At 46.7% G+C, this 20295-nt stretch overlaps 1 protein-coding gene across 3 annotated transcripts in view; it reads left to right on the top strand.

Moving 5' to 3' along the window:
• Positions 1-20295, top strand: part of LOC133359652 (mucin-2-like) — a 40843-nt gene that overhangs the window by 1864 nt on the left and 18684 nt on the right. For 2 of the 3 annotated variants that reach the window (XM_061578128.1, XM_061578129.1), the window contains exons 2-11: positions 2405-2463; positions 2571-2588; positions 3282-3299; positions 5635-5652; positions 6352-6369; positions 7532-7549; positions 8981-8998; positions 9694-9711; positions 19769-19792; positions 19908-19967. In XM_061578128.1, coding sequence (XP_061434112.1) covers positions 2407-2463; positions 2571-2588; positions 3282-3299; positions 5635-5652; positions 6352-6369; positions 7532-7549; positions 8981-8998; positions 9694-9711; positions 19769-19792; positions 19908-19967 — 267 coding nt within the window. In that variant the 5' untranslated portion in view covers positions 2405-2406. The remainder of the gene's footprint in view (positions 1-2404; positions 2464-2570; positions 2589-3281; positions 3300-5634; positions 5653-6351; positions 6370-7531; positions 7550-8980; positions 8999-9693; positions 9712-19768; positions 19793-19907; positions 19968-20295) is intronic. The other variant, XM_061578130.1, reaches the window with a different exon arrangement.

Genomic DNA, 20295 nt, shown 5'->3' with positions numbered 1-20295 from the left:
AGTCGCAGATGTTACTCTTCAGAGGCAACACATTTATTCGCAACACGTATAAACAAAGGGGTAACTGCCTCTTTACCAGATACAGCCTAAGGTGGTGACCACCCAGCTAACTACACTACACATAGGCGTTACGGCTACAATGGATCGGACCCTCACTCGGATTCCCGGCCACGTGTTGGTGCCTCTTCAGACGTAGGACGTAGAGCTTCCAGCTTGTAGACGTGGAGCTTCCAGCTTGTAGAATGAAGCGACCCCGGTCCCTCTCAGGGACCCACCTTTTATCCTCCCGGGTTGGGACCGGCTCCGCCCTCGGCCCCGCCCACCTTCGGGAGCGTTCTAGCTCCCTCTCGATCCCTCTCGAGAGCTCTCCCCAGACACGTGATCACCCCCTAGCCCCCCTACCTGGGGGCCTCTCTGTGGACACTCTGGATCACGTGCCTATGGGGTCAACCAGAGTGCCATGGCCCGGGGCAACCCTGTCCCTGGATTGACAGTCTTCCGACCCCCTTTGTGGGAGCCCGCCTCTATATAAGGAACGTAACAGGTGGACTTCTCCACAAATCTGGCTGTCGCCTCATGAAGCTAGTTGTAATTACTGGTGAAATGTCGTACTCAGATTGTAAATGTCGTGGCTTGGCTCTCCAACACACCAGTGTGCTGTACTAGTGACGAATTAGCATGTTATTTTTACGTAACAACTCTTACTAGTTGGCTGTGTTGGGTGGTGGCAGGTTTTAACTAAGCATCTATAGCTTTTGTTCAGCCGGATAGAGGGGGCTAAACGGGCACGACACAGGCTGGAGATGACTGACACCATCCGTGTCAAGATTGGCCTCTGTAGAGGAGGCTCGTGACGGACGCTACTGGGCAGTTGGAGGCAGTCGCCCTCCAGCAACAATGAAGGGCAGAGGAGCGATGCTCACAACAACCAGCGGAATGCCGGGCAGCTAAAATACAGCAATTTGGCACAGTCCGGGGCACAGGTGGTGTATCATCTTTGACTATGTAGTTCGAGAAACTTTCCATGGCTGTACCGGAGAAATTTACATCTGGTACACAGAAACAATGGGAGGCTGATCGATGCTCGAGTGTGGTCGAAGGATGGCTCGTTATTGGTCAACCATGTTATGTATGCTCATGATCTGGTGATTGCTGCTCACTCGGAGGAGGAGTTGGAGGCGCTGCTCCTGAAACCTGGAGTGTGTCACTAAGAGGTAGGGTCTTACCATCAGCCACACCAAAACTAAGTACCTGCCTGGGTATTTTGTGCCATCAGACACTCCACCCCTCAGCTTCCCATTGGTGATGGAGAAGTTGTGGAGAGAGTGGAAAATTTCCCAAACTTGGACAGTGTGCTTATGACCAGCTGCTGTGTGTCAACGGAGATCACACTCCGAATCAGTCGGGGAGCATTATCATTCCACCGGCTGTGTAATGCTGCGTGGAAGCTACCTTGTTTGTCACTTCGCATGAAGCTTCGGGTCTTGTCGGCCACAGTCATGCCATTCCTTATCTATGCTTGTGAAATGTGGACCATTCTAATGGAACATCTTCGCTGGTTAGACACATTCAGGATGGCCTGCCTACGATCCGTCCTGGGTTTAACCAGCCTAGATTGTTTGAGGAGCTCACAAATCCTTGAAAGATCTGGACACATTCCGATCAGTGAGCTCCTCCGGCAGGCAAGGCTGCGTTGGTTGGGTCATGTAGCCCGCATGCCCAGTCACCACATGTCCAGCTTCTGATTAGCCTCATAAAGAGGGCTAAACGGTCCGACATGGGCTGGAGAAGAGATGATCTGATGTGGTATTAGAGCATGTAGAGCTGAGTGTACTTGCCGAAGACTGGTACCAGCAGTGTCAAAATCGGCCTCTGTGGAGGAGGCTCGTGAAATACGCTACTGAGCAGTTGAAGGCAGTTGCCATACAACAACAACTGAGGGCAGAGGAGCAATGCACAGTAGGGGGTACAGCTGGTGCCTCGAATAGTCATCTCAGTCAGCAAACCCATGGCACCTGCTGGGTCTGTCCCGTGACCTCCTGTCAGTGATTCATCGACACATTACGTGGCTTCTAAGTGCACCTAACATGACACAGGTGCCGTGGTGACATCACCGTCACTTAGAGGCGAATGGCAGATATTGGCATTGGTGATGATAGTGGTGATGATGGTGGTGATGGTGTTGATGAGGGTGGTGGTTGTGATGATAATAGTGGTGATGGTGATAACGGTAATGGTAGATGATGGTGTTAATGATGGTGATGATAATAGTGATGATGTTGATGGTGGTGACAGTGGTGGTGATGGAAGTGATGATGGTGGTGATAGTGGTGGTGGTTATGGTGGTGATAGTGATAGTGTCGAAGATGATGGTGGTGTTGATGATTGTTACTTTAACTTACAGAAATGGCGTCACTGACGGTGATGGTGATGATGGTGGCGGTAACGGTGATGGTGGCTGAGGTAAGGTAATGCTGATAATACAATGCTGTGGATGCTGATGATATTTATTTTGTTAATGATGATGCTGATGACGACGGTACTGATGATGTTATTGATTTTGTTTTTAGGCTCAATTTACTCCAGATGTGAGTAACTTACACACACAGACACACACACTATGAGGGGGGATATTTCATTTAGAAGAGTGGCTTTTCTTCTGAACAAAAGAATGAAGGGGTTGGTGAGGTGTAAGAAGCTGGAAGTACCAGGGTAGTGTGGGCTCACCTTCGCATCAACGGTCGTGGAGGTTGCTTGCGCTCTCACCAAATATGAACATTGGTACGTAGATGCAGGCAAGGCCAATGAGTCGGATGCCTTCTACGACCTCCTGTCTCAGGTCCTATCGAACGTGGCCACTTCGGATAGAGTCATCCTGTTGGGTGACTTTAATGCCCGAGTGGGTCGAGATGCAGACACCTGGGCTGGAGTGATTGGAAGACATGAGCCAGATCAGCTCAATTATAACGGTAGGAGACTGCTAGACTTGTGTGCAGCCCATGGGAGTGTAATCACCACCACGCTTTTCCGGCATTAGCACATCCACACAACATCATGGATGTACACCATTTCCAAGCAAGAACATCCGCTAGGCTGTCTAGTGACATCTTTCAAGTAATAATTTGCAGAAATGGCGTCATTGACGGTGATGATGGTGGCGGTAATGGTGATGGTGGCTGAGGTAAGGTGATGCTGATAATGCTGTGGATGCTGCTGATGTTGTTGGTAATGATGATGCTGATGACGATGATGCTAATGATATCATTGATTTTGTTTTTTAGGCTCCACTTACTACATTTGTGAGTAACTTACACACACAGACACACGCACTATGAGGGTGGATATTTTATTCAGAAAAGTGTCTCTTCTTCTATACAAAATAATGAAGGGGTTGGTGAGGTGTGGGAAGCTGGAAGTACCAGAGTATTGTGGGCTCACCTTCCCATCAACGGTGGTGTAGGTTGGTTGCGCTCTCACCAAAGATGAACATCAGTAGATGGATGCAGGCAAGGCCGATGAGTTAAATGCCTTCTAGGACCTACTGTCTCAGGTCCTATCTAACGTGGCTGCTTCGGATAGAGTCATCCTGTTGGGTGACTTTAATGCCCGAGTGGGTCAAGATACAGACATATGGGCTGGAGTGATTGGAAGGCATGGGCCATATCAGCTCAATTATAACGGTAAGAGACTGCAAGACTTGTGTGCAGCCCATGTAATCACAAACACGCTTTTCCGGCATTAGTGCATCCACACAACATCGTGGATGACCACCGTTTCCAAGTAAGAACATCTGCTGGACTCTTTGGTTCTTTCGGTAAAGTCACGTAGGTGAAAAAAATAATTTTAAAAAATAACTAGATTAAATCACGTTTCGGTCGCAACACAAGTGTCCGTCATCAGGTGGGGACAACCACAGCGAAAAAACAATCGCTGAAGTATGCCAAAGAGATGGCTGTGACAAGGGATTATATAGCTGAGGGGGGGGGGGGACCAGGGTGAGTGTGGGAGCGTGGCGTGGGCTGGAGGAGAGCGGCAAGGATGGTCCTAGAGTTCGAACTAAAGCTGTGACACGTTGGGGGAGGGGGGATGTTAGGGGAGTGAACTCTGCAAGCTCTAAACACTGCACGGCAAATTTCCAAGTGATGGGAGTAAGCAGGGCTGTGAGTAAAAGACTGGAGATGCGCATATAAATATAAACTATAAGGCAGCTAAGGTTCAACTTGGTTAATAACATCCTTCCAATTGTAGGGGTGTTAAGGGGTGTTAAGGGGGAGCTGACAAACACACACGGGTGTCTGCTGCCATATGCTACACGGGTGTCTACACCCACGTCCGCAAATGGTATACGCTGGGATCCCCCACAACCCCACCCCTTGGGGGGCGATTGCTATAAAAGGCGGGAAGCCGGAGGGCTCGAGGTCCCAGTGGGCAAGCTTCAACCAGTGAAGAAAGAAGACCAGCAGATAGGCCCGGGAAGTCCCCTGGCTCGCCGTCCTTGTCAGGGTCGAGCAGGGAAAGCCAGCGGCGCGGCCCTAAGAGCCTCAGAGCCGACGCTCTTGTAAGAGCCGGTCTGATGGTTAAAGGGCCGGGATCTGTGCTGAACCAGGGCCGGATCGGTTAGCCTCCCCTAGGACCCAGTGGAGGAACTGGGCCGAGGATAGCTGGGGATAGTGTTAGTGGGATATCCCTGTAGCACGGGTGAAGGGGCCGCCACCCCTTTCCAGTAATGTATTATTGCCCGGGTGTTATAAATAAGTGTGCCTCCGACTACGTCGTCTCCATCTGATTGGAACCCACTACACAATGATTTCTCAATTTGAATCCATCTTCTCGGTTGAAGTTATGTTTATGTTAGTATATCTGGATGGCTTCATTGACAAATCTCTGGTGGTATCCAGACGGCTTGCAGAGCACTTTGATATCAGAGAAAACAATATCATGAGGAGCCACCGATTTGTAGCAGTGATCAGCCACGGCGGAATAATTCGTCCTGCCGTGTTTCAAATCTGCCTTGTGTCCACGAATACGGTCTGATATATGTCGTTTCGTTTCCCAAATGTAACATTCACCACAAATGCAACTCAGTTTGTAGACTCCAGGGTACTGTAAATCAGGAATGACATCCTTTACAGATGACATCAGATCACGAATTGTATGTACTGTACTGAATCGGACCTGGATTTTGTGTTTGTTCAAGAGTTTGGATATATTTTTGGTAACGCCTGCTATGTATGGCAACGTGATGGTTTTGATCGGAGTCTCAGGGGGTTGTCTCACTATGGTTGGAGAAACAGCTTTGCGGATAATCTTGTTCGAATATCCATTCATCTTTAGGGCCCTGTGTACATGTTCTAATTCACTGGCCAGGTGGTCACTTTACCGAAAAAACCAAAGAGTATGGAACCTTGCAGTCACGAAAACTTCAAATCTAGAATCTGCTGGACTATATAGTGACATCTGTGAAGTAATAATAACTTGCAGAAATGGCGTCATTGACGGTGATGCTGGTGGTGGTAATGGTGATGGTGGCTGAGGTAAGGTGTCTGCTGATAATGCTGCGGATGCTGATGATGTTATGTTGGTAATGATGATGCTGATAATGATGCTAATGATGTTATTGATTTTGTTTTTTAGGATCCACTAACTACAAATGTGAGTAACTTACACACACAGACACACACACTATGAGGTTCGATATTTTATTCAGAAGAGTGGATCTTCTTCTAAACAAAAAAATGAACGGGTTGGTGAGGTGTGGGTAGCTGTAAGTACCAGGGTACTGTGGGCTCACCTCCCCATCAGCGGTGGTGGACGTTGCTTGTGCTCTCACTAAAGATGAACATCAGAAGATGGATGCAGGCAAGGCCAATGAGTCAGATGCCTTCTACGGCCTCCTGTCTGAAGTCCTAGCTAACGTGGCTGCTTTGGATAGAGTCATCCTGTTGGGTGACTTTAATGCCCGAGTGGGTCAAGATGCAGACATCTGGGCTGGAGTGATTGGAAGGCATGGGCCAGATCAGCTCAATGATAACGGTAGGAGACTGTTAGACTTGTGTGCAGCCCATGGGAGTGTAATCAGCAACACGCTTTTCCGGCATTGGCGCATCCACACAACATCGTGGATGTACACCGTTTCCAAGCAAGAACATCCACTGGGCTATCTACTATCTAGTGACATGTTTCAAGTAATAATAACTTGGAGAAATGCGTCATTGATGGTGATGATGGTGGCGGTAATGGTGATGGTGGCTGAGGTAAGGTGATGCTGATAATGCTGCGGATGCTGATGATGCTCATGTTGTTAATAATGATGACGATGATGCTGATGATGTTATTGATTTGATTTTTTAGGCTCCACTTACTACACTTGTGAGTAACTTACACACACAGACACACACACTATGAGGGTGGATATTTTATTCAGAAGAGTGGGTCTTCTTCTAAACAAAATAATGAAGGGGTTGGTGAGGTGTGGGAAGCTGGAAGTACCAGGGTACTGTGGGTTCACCTCACCATCAACGGTGGTGGAGGTTGCTTGCGCTCTCACCAAAGATGAACATCGGTAGATGTGTAATGCGAGCGTATGTGGGGTTTTGCCGCCCCAGCCCTAAGCCAACCAGGCACCATGAAGCATCGGGGGCAGGGTCTAAGGGCAGAGCCCGGGGCGCTAAGGGAGGGTTATTATCTGGAAGGTTCTTAAGGGGTGTGGCGAAGGGCAAAGTCTGGGTGACGTGGGAAGGGGATATAAGGGGGAGCCGGAAAGGGCTCAGGGTGAGTTGGTGGGAGCTGGAAGCTGGGCCACGTCGGGAGTCTCCGGGAGCCATCGGCCATGTGGCGACGTGGAGACGGCTCCCAGCGCACCGTCTGCCAGCGGTGCGCGGGAGCGGGGGAAGCGCGAGAGCGGCGCGGGAGCGGGACGTTAGTTCTGCGACGTGCCGCGGAGTGACTGGAAGAGCGGAACGCGAGCTGTCCATAACGAAGAAATAAAAGAGACGGAACACAGTCGCTTGCCGTCGACCCGTTTTATTACAGATGGATGCAAGCAAGGCCGATGAGTCAGATGCCTTCTATGGCCTCCTGTCTGAGGTCCTAGCTAACGTGGCTGCTTCGGATGAAGTCATCCTGTTGGGTGACTTGAATGCCAGAGTGGGTCAAGATGCACACACCTGGGCTGGAGTTATTGAAAGGCATGGGCCAGATCAGTTCAATGATAATGGTAGGAGACTGCTCGACTTGTGTGCAGCCCATGGGAGTGTAATCACCAACACGCTTTTCCGGCATTTGGGCATCCACACATCGTGGATGCACACCGTTTCCTGGCAAGAACATCCGCTGGGCTATCTAGTGACATTTTTCAAATAATAATAACTTGCAGAAATGGCGTCATTGACGGTGATGATGGTGGCGGTAATGGTGATGGTGGCTGAGGTAAGGTGATGCTGATAATCCAGCGGATGCTGATGATGCTTATGTTGTTAATGATGATTCTGATGACGATGATGCTGATGATGTTATTGATTTTGTTTTATAGGCTCCAGTTACTACAAATGTGAGTAACTCACACACACAGACACACACACTATGGGGTGAATATTTTATTCAGAAGAGTGGCTATTCTTCTGAATATTAGAATGATCGGATTGGTGATGTGGGAAGTTGTACGTACCAGGGTACTGTGGGCTCACTTCCCCTTCAACGGTGGTGGAGGTTGCTTGCGCTCGCACCAAAGATGAACATCAATAGATGGATGCAAGCAAGGCTGATGAGTCAGATGCCTTCTACGACCTACTGTCTCAGGTCCTGGCTAACGTTGCTGCTTCGGATAGAGTCATCCTGATGGGTGACTTTAATGCCCGAGTGGGTCAAGATGCAGACACCTGGGCTGGAGTGATTGGAAGGCATGGGCCAGATCAGCTCATTGATAATGGTAGGAGACTTATAGACTTTTGTGCAGCCCATGGGAGTGTAATCACCAAACACGCTTTTCCGGCATTGGCGCATCCACACAACATCGTGGATGCACACCGTTTCCAAGTGTAGTGGATTCAACTGAGTCGCAGACGTACTCTTTGGAGGCAACACATTTATCGATAACAACACAAAATGGGTAACTGCCCCTTTACCAAATAACAACCTATGTTGGTGGACCACCAGGCTAACTACACTAATCACTCTGGGAGTTTCTACAACGGGCCGAACCCCGGCTTGGGTCCAGGTCCATGTGTTGGTGACTCTTCTCAGACGTAGAACGTAGATCTTCAGATGACAACAGCAACGCTGAACCCCGGTCCCTCTGGGGACCCGGTTATATGCTCCCTGGTCGTGGCTGGCCCGGCCTGTGGCCACGACCACCTTCTCGAAACCTTTAGCAGGATCTCACCTGACACGTGACCATCCCTAGCCCCCATCTGGGGGCCCTTGTGTAGAACTTACACCTCAGATGCCTTCCAGGGTCAACCAGAGTGTCATGGCCTGTTGTCACCCCATTCCATGGCTAACACTCTGACACCCCATCATGTAGGGGTCGGCACTGCACGCCACGCGTGGTACCATTCAGCGCCATGACTCAGCGCTCACCGAGCCCCTCTAGGGCTGGTACTCAACCCACAATTCCGCAGTGTCTGCGACGGCAATATATCACACGCCATACCTCGTTAGAGCCGGCATTACCCAGTGACATCCACGATGTCGCTACATACGTGATGTCCGCGATGTAAGTACATCGCACGCCGTACCGCTCTAAGGCCAGCACCACACAGTGACATCCGCAAGAATATCTGCTGGACTATATAGTGACATCTTTCAATTAATAATAACTTACAGAAATGGCGTCACTGACGGTGATGATGGTGGCAGTAATGGTGATGGTGGCTGAGATAAGGAGATACTGACAAAAATTGTGGAAGCTGATGATGCTTATGTTGTTAATGATGATGCTGATCACGACGATGCTAATGGCTTTCATGATTTTATTTTTTAGGCTCCAGTTACTACCAATGTGAGTAACTTACACACATACAGACACACACACTATGAGGGTGGATATTTTAGTCAGAAGAGTGGCTATTTTTCTGAATATTAGAATGATCGGGTTTGTGACGTGTGAGAAGTTGTAAGAACCAGGGAACCGTGGGCTCACCTCCCCATCAACGGTGGTGGAGGTTGCTTACGCTCTCACCAAAGATGAACATGAGTAGACGGATGCAGGCAAGGCCAATGAGTCAGATGCCTTCTACAACCTACTGTCTCAGGTCCTAGCTAACGTGGCTGCTTCGGATAGAGTCATCCTGTTGGGTGACTTTAATGCCCGAGTGGGTCAAGATGCAGACACCTGGGCTGGAGTGATTGGAAGGCATGGGCCAGATCAGCTCAATTATAACGGTACGAGACTGTTAGACTTGTGTGCAGCCCATGGGAGTGTAATCACCAACACGCTTTTCCGGCATTGGCACATCCACACAACATCGTGGATTCACACCGTTTACAAGCAAGAACATCTGCTGGGCTAAATAGTGACATCTTTCAAATAATAATAACTTGCAGAAATGGCATCACTGACGGTGATGATGGTGGCGGTAATGGTGATGGTGGCTGAGGTAAGGTGATGCTGATAATGCGGTGGATGCTGATGCTTATGTTGTTAATGATGATGCTGATAATGATGCTGATGATGTTATTGATTTTGTTTTTTAGGCTCCGGTTACTGCAGATGTGAGTAACTTACACTCACAGACATACACACTATGAGGTGGATATTTCATTTAGAAGAGTGGCTCTTCTTCTGACACAAAAGAATGAAGGGGTTGGTGAGGTGTGGGAAGCTCTAAGTACCAGTGTGCTGTGGGCTCACCTCCCCATCAACGGTGGTGAAGGTTGCTTGCGCTTTAACCACAGATTAACATCAGTAGATGGATGCAGGCAAGGCCGATGAGTCAGATGCCTTCTACGACCTCCTGTCTCAGGTCCTAGCTAACGTTGCCACTTCGGATAGAGTCATCCTGTTGGGTGACTTTAATGTGCGATTGGGTCAAGATGCAGGCACCTGGGCTGGAGTGATTCGAAGGCATGGGCCAGATCAGCTCATTGATAACGGTCGGAGACTGCTAGATTTGTGTAAAGCCCATGGGAGTGTAATCACCAACACGCTTTTCCGGGACTGGCGCATCCACACGCCATCGTGGATGCACACCGTTTGCAAGCAAGTACATATGCTGGACTACTGTATATAGTGACATCTTTCAAATAATAATAAATCGTTGATTCAAACATTAACACGGAGTTGAATCAGAGTAGCCAACATGCCGCAGCTATGTATATAATTTTAGAAAAACGCTAAAAATATATTATACATATAGTTTTGGTGAACTGTGCCAAACGCCTGACACTGTATTGTGTGTGTAACGCTAGTTAGGCTATGTGGATGTTCATGCAATTATATTACAAAAAATGTTTTTCCTTAATTGTTACAAATGATTTGTTTGTTACACTAATAATCAATTTTCTCCAAACCTTTGATAAAAGCCAAGTGCGCTTTGTTTTGGATTTCATTTTCTGGTTTTGCACACCATTACAGAATAATAATATATTCGTAAATTTACACCAAATTTGATAGTGATTTATTTTGTTGATTCAATACAATCTTAAAACTTTGGTCTTTTAAAACAATTTTTATAAACCCGTCACGTTTTGGGCAATTACACTAGCATATATAGGGGAATGGTGGTAAGGGCTACAAGACATTGCCAAAGGGGGGGGGGGGGGTCAGATGGTGCTGTTCTATACAATAAAATGCAAATATCAATGGGTGTAGCCACAACAATAAATCAACTGAATAACAATTAAAAGCATATTAACTATAACGTGCTGGTTTCCTAGCAGAGACATCTTATGCGGTAAGACACAGTTGTGCGGCCGTAAGCGCAAGTGATATGTTCTTTTGATTTTGGAGGGGGGGAGGATCAATGGGTGCAGAACGTGGTCATGGTTAGATAAAATACGAATGAAGAGGGACATGTCGGCGGCTCTGCAGTTCTCTTCAAATAGTGGCATGCTGGGTGCGCAGAACTCCGCTCTTTTGCTGCGGCGCAGAACTGACTCATGCCGATCACGCTCAGCTGCGTTGGTACATTTCCACCATGCTGAGAGAGCCATAGCTCATCTTGGCGATAATGATTGAAACAAAAACAACATAACTGCAGATTTGCAGCATTCAATGCGCCCGTAAAATGTGTAAGGCAAAAAAGTACGAGCACACGATGGAATGATAGAAGCAATGTGGGGGGGGGGGGGGGGGCATTGAAAAGTTAATGATGATGACCACACCCAAAATTTTCATCACCGCCTATCGCTTGATAAATTGAAGGGGAGGTGGATCAGGGGTGTGGTTGATGCTGCGGCTGCCTTGTCTACCCTCTTGCCTGAAGATCAGTTTTGTGGACTTTTCTTGATTTAGCGTGAGGTTATTACAAGTGACCCACTTCTGAATGTGGTCAATTCCTTCGGCAGTTGATGCAGAATTTGATTCTGGAATAATTAAATAGATGTCATCTGCGAATTTAACGAGTACATTTGTCAGTGGTTCTCGGTTGTAGGTCTGCGGCAGTGAAGATAAAGCCTGCAGGGCCAAGCGCTAATCCCTGGATTAAACTGGCATTCATTGTAGCATACTCAGAAGTCTCATTCGCAAACTTGGTGCAATGAGAATGGTTATTGAGAACTGAAACTGTTAGTTATAGATGTTGTCAGGAACATTTCGTGAAGTCCAGGCAGATGACATCAATGTACTTGTTTGTGGTGAACATGACAGCAACGGGGTAGAATGTGGATAATATAATTTAAAATAACGTAATTCATGCAATTGTATCCGACAATGCTGCACACTAATTATCCAGTTCAGTACACAGATAATACAAAAACAAATCCCACTACTTAGCAGATACAAAAATATATACATACATAACAAGAAAAGATACAGATAACAAGAAAAAAATCCTTGCAGAGAAAAAAAATCTAATCCGTTCAGTCTCCATACCCCAAACCACAATCTCAAAATTTTGCCAAATTTTAGAGAACCTTCACAGGCTGGGTGGTTGAGTGACTGAAAAGTTATGAGTCAGTTGGACGTTAATATAAATGCCTATTTGATGAGGGCAGCAGTGGTGGAGCCTGAAGAGCGGAAGGCAAATTGACTAAAGTAAGTCAAGGATGGTGGTCGGTTGCGTAGAATGGGATAGATTAATGTTCTTACAACAATCCTTTCAAGCATCCTGGATAAAACAGAAGTGATGGATATTTCTCTTAAGTCAGAAAGGCGGACAGGGGTGGACATCTTTAGATATAGGATTGATAGATGCTCGCTTCCACTGCTCAGAAACATTCGAGGAGAGACACACATTAAATTGCTGGGCAATGGGCCGGCAAAATATCGAGGCACCAACACGAAGAAACCAGGCTGGGAGGTTGTTAGGACCAGTGGGTATGTGGCAGAGTCTGTCCAGAAATGTGAATATCTCGTGCTCAGAGATGTGGTGGTTCGAGTTGTAAGCTAAAGCTGGGGACTTCCTCCTGGTGATGGTGTATGAGTGATCATGGGAAATAGTGGCATAATAGGCATTAAGGGGGTACACAGTGATGGATGAGTATACCTCATGGTGAGAGAGGCGCCGAAAATTATCCCACATCCCCTTCGCATCCAGTCGAGGATCTGCCTTGACAAGTGCAGTTGTATTTTGTCTGTTTCGGCTGATGTGGGCTGCAAGTGCACTGGCTTCCTCAAGTCGGCCTGCTCGCATCAATTTATTACACTGGTCAACACACGTTTTCTGGCATAAGGTATTCCAACGGTTTTAATGTTATTTTGGGATGCCGATTCCAAATCTGGCATCAGTTTTTGTCTATCAAGTTTTTGAGATATCAAATATTGCATTTTCAATAAAAACTGCAGAAGAAAAATCTTAAATAAATGTGGATATCTACATAAAATGATATTATAAACACACTATCCTAAAATTACAGCACCATATTTTAACACTAAAGCAGTCACTGACTCGCAAGAACTTGCAATCATAAGTGACAGAGTTAATTTCGGGTAAAATCAATGAAAATGGGGTATGCCGATAGCATAAAAATGAGATGTGATAGAGCAAATCTGAGATCAGATTTGGAATCAGCACCCTGAAATTAGTCTAAAACAGCTGCAAAAGTCCAGGCCAGAAAAAAATGTTTTTGTTTTATTGACCAGTGTTATTGAGTCGCAGGTCAGCCTTCATTTCATCTGCAACAAAATATGGATCACGTGAGATGAGGGTAACAGAGCGTTCTTGGTATAATTCATTGAGAGTAGTGAGCTCGGTAGTGTAAAAATGGTCGAAGGATGCTTGAATGTCGGATTCGGATAACAGGCGGAACTGAGTTTAAATTTGAGCAACATTAGCAAAAAACCTGGTATGTCGAGTGGGGCCTCTTTTCCGGAAGGTGTAGGGTATTCTGGTTTTGTGGGCTTGCATTTTCGGGGGGCCAGAATACGCGATTTTTTTTACAGATGGTCAGTTTTGAGTACAGGCTTCACGACCTTCAAGTGATCATGATCTTCTGTCGAAACAAAGATATGGCCGAGGGTGTTTGGGCCACTTGTAGGCTGGGTGACAATGGGGCGTGGGTCTCGGAGATTAATGCAATGCCAACATCGTAGCTCAAAAGGTCAGCAGTGAGGTGGTCTATTACATGGCGCTTGGCGATGGGTGAGGCATTCAAGACATATACCGTCGGTGGGTTGCCAAGGTTTTGGGCAGGAGCTGGGAATTGAAGATGGTAGCGAACGGCAATGGTGAGGTAGGATGGCCTTCGTTTCACTGCTCGATGGGCATTTGGAACATGAAATGGGTGGCGATTGTGAATAAAGACGTAGATAGTGTGGTTGCTTTCTTGTTTGGAAACCGGAACTGTAACAGTATCATCAGCCATGTCATGAATGGGCACTGAGTGGACGGCAGTAGGCTTAACTCGGGCTCGGGGTGCCGATTTAATGTGGCCTAACCCATGGTGAGGTCCGGTGGGTGCCTTAGGATTTTGTGAGCTCCAGTAGTACGCGCGCTGTGCTCTAGCAGATCTCCTATAGCACCCTAGCAGTACACCAGCGGCAAACCAGACGTCCACAAGCAGTCCACCAGCAGTGCTCCAGCAGTGCTCCAGTAGCACCTCAACAGTGCACCATTGGTACTTCAGCAGTGCACCGGTAGTGTGCCAGCATCACACCAGTAGTACACCTGCAGTACTATAGCAGGTGACATCTTCTTCTTCTTTAGTGCTGCCTAACGGCGTGTGCGACTTCACGATGATATTGGTCCCGGTCTAGCACGGCGTGTAGAGTTTGTGCTGTTGTTAATTGTAGCCATGTTTTGATGTTACTGAGCCATGTCGTTTTTGGCCGTCCTGGTCGTTTTTTCCCTTCGATTTTTCCTTCCAGGATTTGCTTTAATAGCTGGTATTTGTGGTCGTTTCGGGCAATGTGGCCTAGGTAGTAACACTTCCTGCTAATGATGGTCTTCAGCAGTTGCCTGTCAGTGCCCATATCTTGCAGAACTTGTGTATTGGTGGTTTTGGCTGTCCATGGGATTTTCAGCATTCTTCGATACAGCCACATCTCGAAAGCTTCGAGCCTTTTTGTTGCTGTTGTTGTCAATGTCCACGTCTCTACTCCGTACAGCAAAATTGACCAGATGTAGCATTTCAGTGTGCGCAGTTTCAGTGATGTACTCAAGTTGCGGTCTGCAAGGAGTGTTTTCCATTTAATAAATGCTTGCCTTGCTTGTTCAATTCTGCTCTTGATTTCGACCTCATGGTTCAACTGATCGTCAATGATTACACCAAGGTATTTAAATCGGTGTACTTGTTCCAATTTTTCGCTGCCAAGCTTGATTGTTATTTCGCTTGTAGTTCGGCTGACCTTCATAACCTTTGTTTTCTTTTTATTAATTCGTAAGCCCCATATTTGACTCTCTGTGGCAACCTCGTCCAAGATTTGTTGTAGGTCTTGTTCCGAATCGGCCAGCAGTGCAGTGTCGTCGGCATACCTGATGTTGTTGATGTATTGTCCATTGACTTTAATACCAATGTTTTTATCTGCTAGTGTTCGATCAAAAATCTGCTCCGAGTAGATGTTGAAAAGACTGGGTGAAAGTGGGCAGCCTTGTCGTACACCTTTTTGTATTGGTGTTGGGTCTGTCAATTCGTTGTCATATCGAAGTTGGGCTGTTTGCTTCCAATAAAGAGCAATGATGAAGTTGATGTCGTTTTTATCTAGTCCCAGTTGTTTTAATAGAGCTGCTAGTCGGTCGTGGTCGACTGAGTCAAAGGCTTTCTCGTAATCTATGAAGCAGATGTACACTTCTTTCTGATGTTCGTAGCATCGCTGTAGTAGTATCTGTAGACAGAAGATTGCTTCTCTTGTGCCTAGTCCTTTGCAGAAGCCAAACTGTGTGTTCTTCAATGCATTTTCGCATGTGGAGCGTATGCGCTGTTGGATCACCTTCAGGAAGACTTTCAGCACGTGGCTCATCAAGCTTATCAGTCTGTAGTCCTCGCATTTCCGGCTTGTTGCTTTCTTTGGTATGGCCACAAAAATGGATTGTAGCCAGTCGGATGGAATTTTATTGCCAATGTATATTTGATTGTACCAATTAGTCAGTTGTCGTATGTTGTTACTGTCTAATAGTTTGAGCAATTCTACATGGATTGTGTCGGGCCCGCACGCTTTGCCTGACTTAGCTGTTTTGATTGCATGTTCTACTTCTGATGTTAAAATGTGTAGAGCGTCTTTCGACATCTGTTGGTCTTTTTCTGCAGGTGTTCTCGTGGCGCCATAGAGCTTGTGTATATAGTTTGTCCAGGTGTCCATTTTTTCTTGTTTATTTAGGATTGGTTGGTTGTTGTCCGCATACAAGGTAGCTGTTGGGGCTGGTCTGTAGATGTTACCAGCTTCTTTGAGCTTCTTGTGCAGAGTAAAATTGTCATGTTTTTATATTAGTTCTTCAATCTCGGCGCATTGTTCTTCCATCCACTTTTCTTTTGCCTGTCGGATTGCTTCTCTGATCTTCTGTTGCATTTGTTTGTACTTCTCCAAGTTGTTGTTTTTGTACATTCTTCGTTGGCTCATTAGATCGAGAATACAGTGTGTCATCCATCGTTGTTTCTTTTTCGGTGGCTGATGTCCCAGCATGACTTCTGTTGTTTCTGTGATGCATTGTTTGAACGAGCAAATTTAAAATGTAATTTATAGGGGGAGACCATGCAAATGGCGTGAGGGTTAGGATGGAACCCTGGGCCTCCTGTTTACCAGGCGAGGTAGTAAACATCTCGTCACCGCATAATGTTAACTGTGAAGAACGGCAAGGCTATCAAGGCCTATGAAGAAACCACCCTGATTAGGAATGTGGCTGACATGTTTGGACTTCGAAAGTAATGCAGTTTTGACCCAGGACAGTAGCTGGACGGGGTGTCCACCATGCACAAGCAGGTTATCATAAGGCTGGGGGGGGGCACATCGTATTTATATTCCATTGCACTATACGTCTATGCTGCCTGCCTTTAGACATCCGCACTGACCAGCGGCGTAGGAAATATGGTCAAATGGCCTCCGAAACCAGTTGCGGCGTGTGGAGGCCGTCAACTATCAGTGGAATGACAAAAGGTTTCTATGCTCCTAGGACCTAGGGGCATTGTGCAGTGGTAATCTCGAGCAGTGGAAATTGCCCACTGCAATGGCAAGGGCAGTGCATCAACGTGTAGAGATGGCAATGGTGGCTTGCCTATGTGAACAGCTGAACGTACAGTAATTGAAAGCATGCACATTGCTATATCACAGTGGAGTGAAATTACATTTAGAACAAGGAGAAAATTATAGCACGTTTAAGTGTCGTACTTGCGATCTTCAGGTACGGTAGTGTATGGGAGACAGCAATAGATATGGACTGTAATGTTATAACAATTCGCGCAAACGCACAGCAGTATATATATATCGCGACAGCTTATTCAAGCTGCACAGTGAACATTTTAATTTAGAGTAGTTATATGAGTAGTGATAATTAGAACATTTTGTAAATTGGCGATAACATGACCATATTTAAATGGAAATCATGACGTTTCTCACTTGCTTGTGCAACTTCAGCATAACCATGCCGCCCTCAGCACATCAGAACGGGCGTTACTAAGCAAATGAAAACGCTATTTATAACGATTAAAAGTATGTTATTATGTTTTAATATTGTAACTGTTGGTCTCGCGCTAAGGAAGAGGGACGCATGGCGGCCGCTTCGTCGCCATAACGAGTGGCGATGTAATTGCTCCTTTCATTGGTCAGCAGTCGCCCAGCAACAGCCTCTCTGATTTGACAAGACATTTACCCTCGTAGCTGGGCGCGACCATTCGTAATTTCAAAAAGAGGGGCTGGAATTTACGAGTATCAATTATTACAATTAAGTAAAAAAACGAATAAACCCACGATTGGCGGAACCTTGACCAGTTTATTTTATTTAATTATCACGCGAGACGAGTGTGTAGAAAATGTCAGCTCGTTAATCTTTGTAAATCCGACGATATTAAGCATCAAAGATTTTAAAGGATATAAACAGACACAATAACAAAACAAAAAATGCAGGAGCGGCAACTGATACACGTGCCTGCATCCCCTGGCGCTGTATAGTTAGAGACGCTTTTTATGGCTGTACCAGTGGAGTTTCTATCTAATACATATACAATGGATAGCTAATCGTTGCCCAGGCACCATTAACGGCTCCCTATTGGTCAATCTTGTTATGTAAGCTGATGATCTGGTGATTGCTGCTTACGCTGAAAAGAGTTTGGAGGCTCTGCTGCTGAACCTGGAGTATGCTACTGAGAGATGGAGGTCGTGCCATCAGCCCTACCAAAACTAAGCACCTGCCTGAGTATTTTACGTCATCAGACATTCCACGCCTTCCACTTGCCGTGAGTGATGGGCTAGTTGTGGCGAAAGTGGATTGATATGCTCATGTCCAGCTCTGTTTTGGCAGTAGAATTATCACTTTTAATCATTCGAGTATGATCATCTTGTTCATGAATGGCATGACGCTGTGTAGAAGTTCCCTGGCCTGTTGCTCCAAAATGAAGCTCCAGTGTTTTTTTTCTTTTTTCGGCCACACTCATGTCCTCCATTTCTCTACTACGCTCACGACGAGTTGGACCTTCTAAATCTTATTCAACTTTTTTTTTCGACCACGTAGTTCTAGAAGTTTTTAATGGCTATACAGGATAAATTGCCATCTGATACACTCAGAGGAGGAGTTTGATGCGCTACTGCTAAACCTAGAGCAGGCGACTAAGAGGTGGGGCCGAACCATCAGCCCTTCTAAAAATAAGCACCTGCCTGGGTATTTGTGTCATCAAACACGCCACCCCCTCAACTCCCCATTGGTGGGGTAGTTGTGGAGAAAGTGGAGAGGTTTACACATACCTGGGCAATGTACTTATGTCCAGCTCAGGTTTGACAGCAGAGGTCTCACTTCCAGTCAGTCGGGTGGCATTATCTTTTCATCGGCTGTGTAATGCTGTGTGGTAGCTACCTGGTCTATTACTCCACACGAAGCTTCGGATATTGTCAGCCACTGCCATGCGATCCCTTCTCTATGCTTGCGAAATATGGACCCCCTAATGGAACATATTTGCCAGTTCGAAACATTCAGTCCATCCTGCCTATGATCCGTTTTAGGTTTAAACTGCAGGCTGGATTATGCGAGGGCCTCACAGATGCTTGAAAGATCTGGACAGACTCACCATGTGTGAGCTCCTCCCAGCAGGTGACGCTATGTTGGCTGGGCCATGTGTCCCACAAGTCCAGCCACTGCATGGCGAGGCAGATTTTGTTTGACCGTATAGAGTGGGTTAAACGGTCATGGCATGGGCTAAAGTAGAGGTAGACTGATATGGTACAGGAGGATTTGGATCTGAGTGGACTTGTTGACTACCGGTACCAGCAGTGTCAAGATCGGGCCTCTGAGAATGACGTTCGTGAAGGATGGTACTAGACAGTTGGAGGCAGTCGCCCTCCAGCAACAACCGAGGGTAGAGGAGCGACACTCACAACAACGAGCGGAGTGCCAGGTAGTTAAAACGCAGTAAGTTGGCACAATAAGGGGCACAGCTGATGCATCTGCCAGTCATCTTAGTCAAGATGATGTCATCTTGACTAAGTCATCTTAGTCAAGATGTCATCTTAGTCAAGTTGACATATTGGCACCTGGGTCTGTCCCGTGACCTCATCCTACACCTAGGCTAGCACAGCAGTCAACCCATGACACTTGGGTCTGTGCGATGACCTTGTGCCAGCAGGGAGAGCTTTCAACACTTCACGTGGCCCCAAAATGGACCTAGCCTGGTACCAGCGCCATGATGACACCGCCGCCACTTAGTGGTGAATGGCGGCTTTTGATGTTCATGATTTCCGTGATGGTGGTAAGGATGGTGATGGTGGTGATGATGATGATGTTGATGATGGTGGTGGTGATGGCGGTGGTTATGGTGATGATGGAAGTGATGGTCTAGATGCTGCTGCCGATTACAATGATGTCTTGTAACCTCTTATCCGTGAGCCTTTAACACTTCACGTGGCCTCAGAGTGCACCTGGCTTGGCACAAGCGCCGTGGCGATGTCAGCTCCACTCAGTGGCAAACGTGAGCTGTTGTTGTTGATTAAATCATTGATGTTAATGGTGATGTCCTGTTTTTTGTCCCGCAGACTTTAGCCATCATCGTCTACAAGGTACGTATTGATGCTCCTGCTGATGATGTTTGTCATCATATTTTTGAGGCTGCTAATGTTGCTGATGATGATGTTGCAGCTGATCATCATTATTTTGCTGATGATGTCTCAACAGTTTAATCTCCCCCGACCTCCTGGAGCCAGCTTCTCAGATGCGTGTGAACCCTACCCAACGGTCAGTGGTGATGGTGGTGATGGTTGCTGTTATGGTGATGATAATACTGATGATAGTGGTAGTGGTGGTGATAGTGGTGATGGCTGCCGGTCGGTAACGCTGTGGTGGCTGTGAGCAATGCCATTGGTGGAGAGGCTGAAAACAATCAGCCGTTCCCCTCATGGTGTCTCAGATTACTGTTTATTCGCTTCACCATCAACAGGGCACAAGAATAGTGGTAGTGGTTGCTTATGCCCCCCGCTGAAAATGGACATCAGTAGAGGGATGCAGGCTAGGCTGATGATTCAGATGTCTTCTAGGATTTATTGTCACATGTGCTAGCTCTAGT

Source organism: Lethenteron reissneri, chromosome 65, assembly GCF_015708825.2.
Source record: "Lethenteron reissneri isolate LAM-NWPU_2019-01 chromosome 65, ASM1570882v1, whole genome shotgun sequence".
NCBI lineage: Eukaryota > Metazoa > Chordata > Hyperoartia > Petromyzontiformes > Petromyzontidae > Lethenteron > Lethenteron reissneri.
The sequence above is the reverse complement of the archived record's forward strand: the minus strand, read 5'-3'. Positions and strand labels throughout refer to the sequence as shown.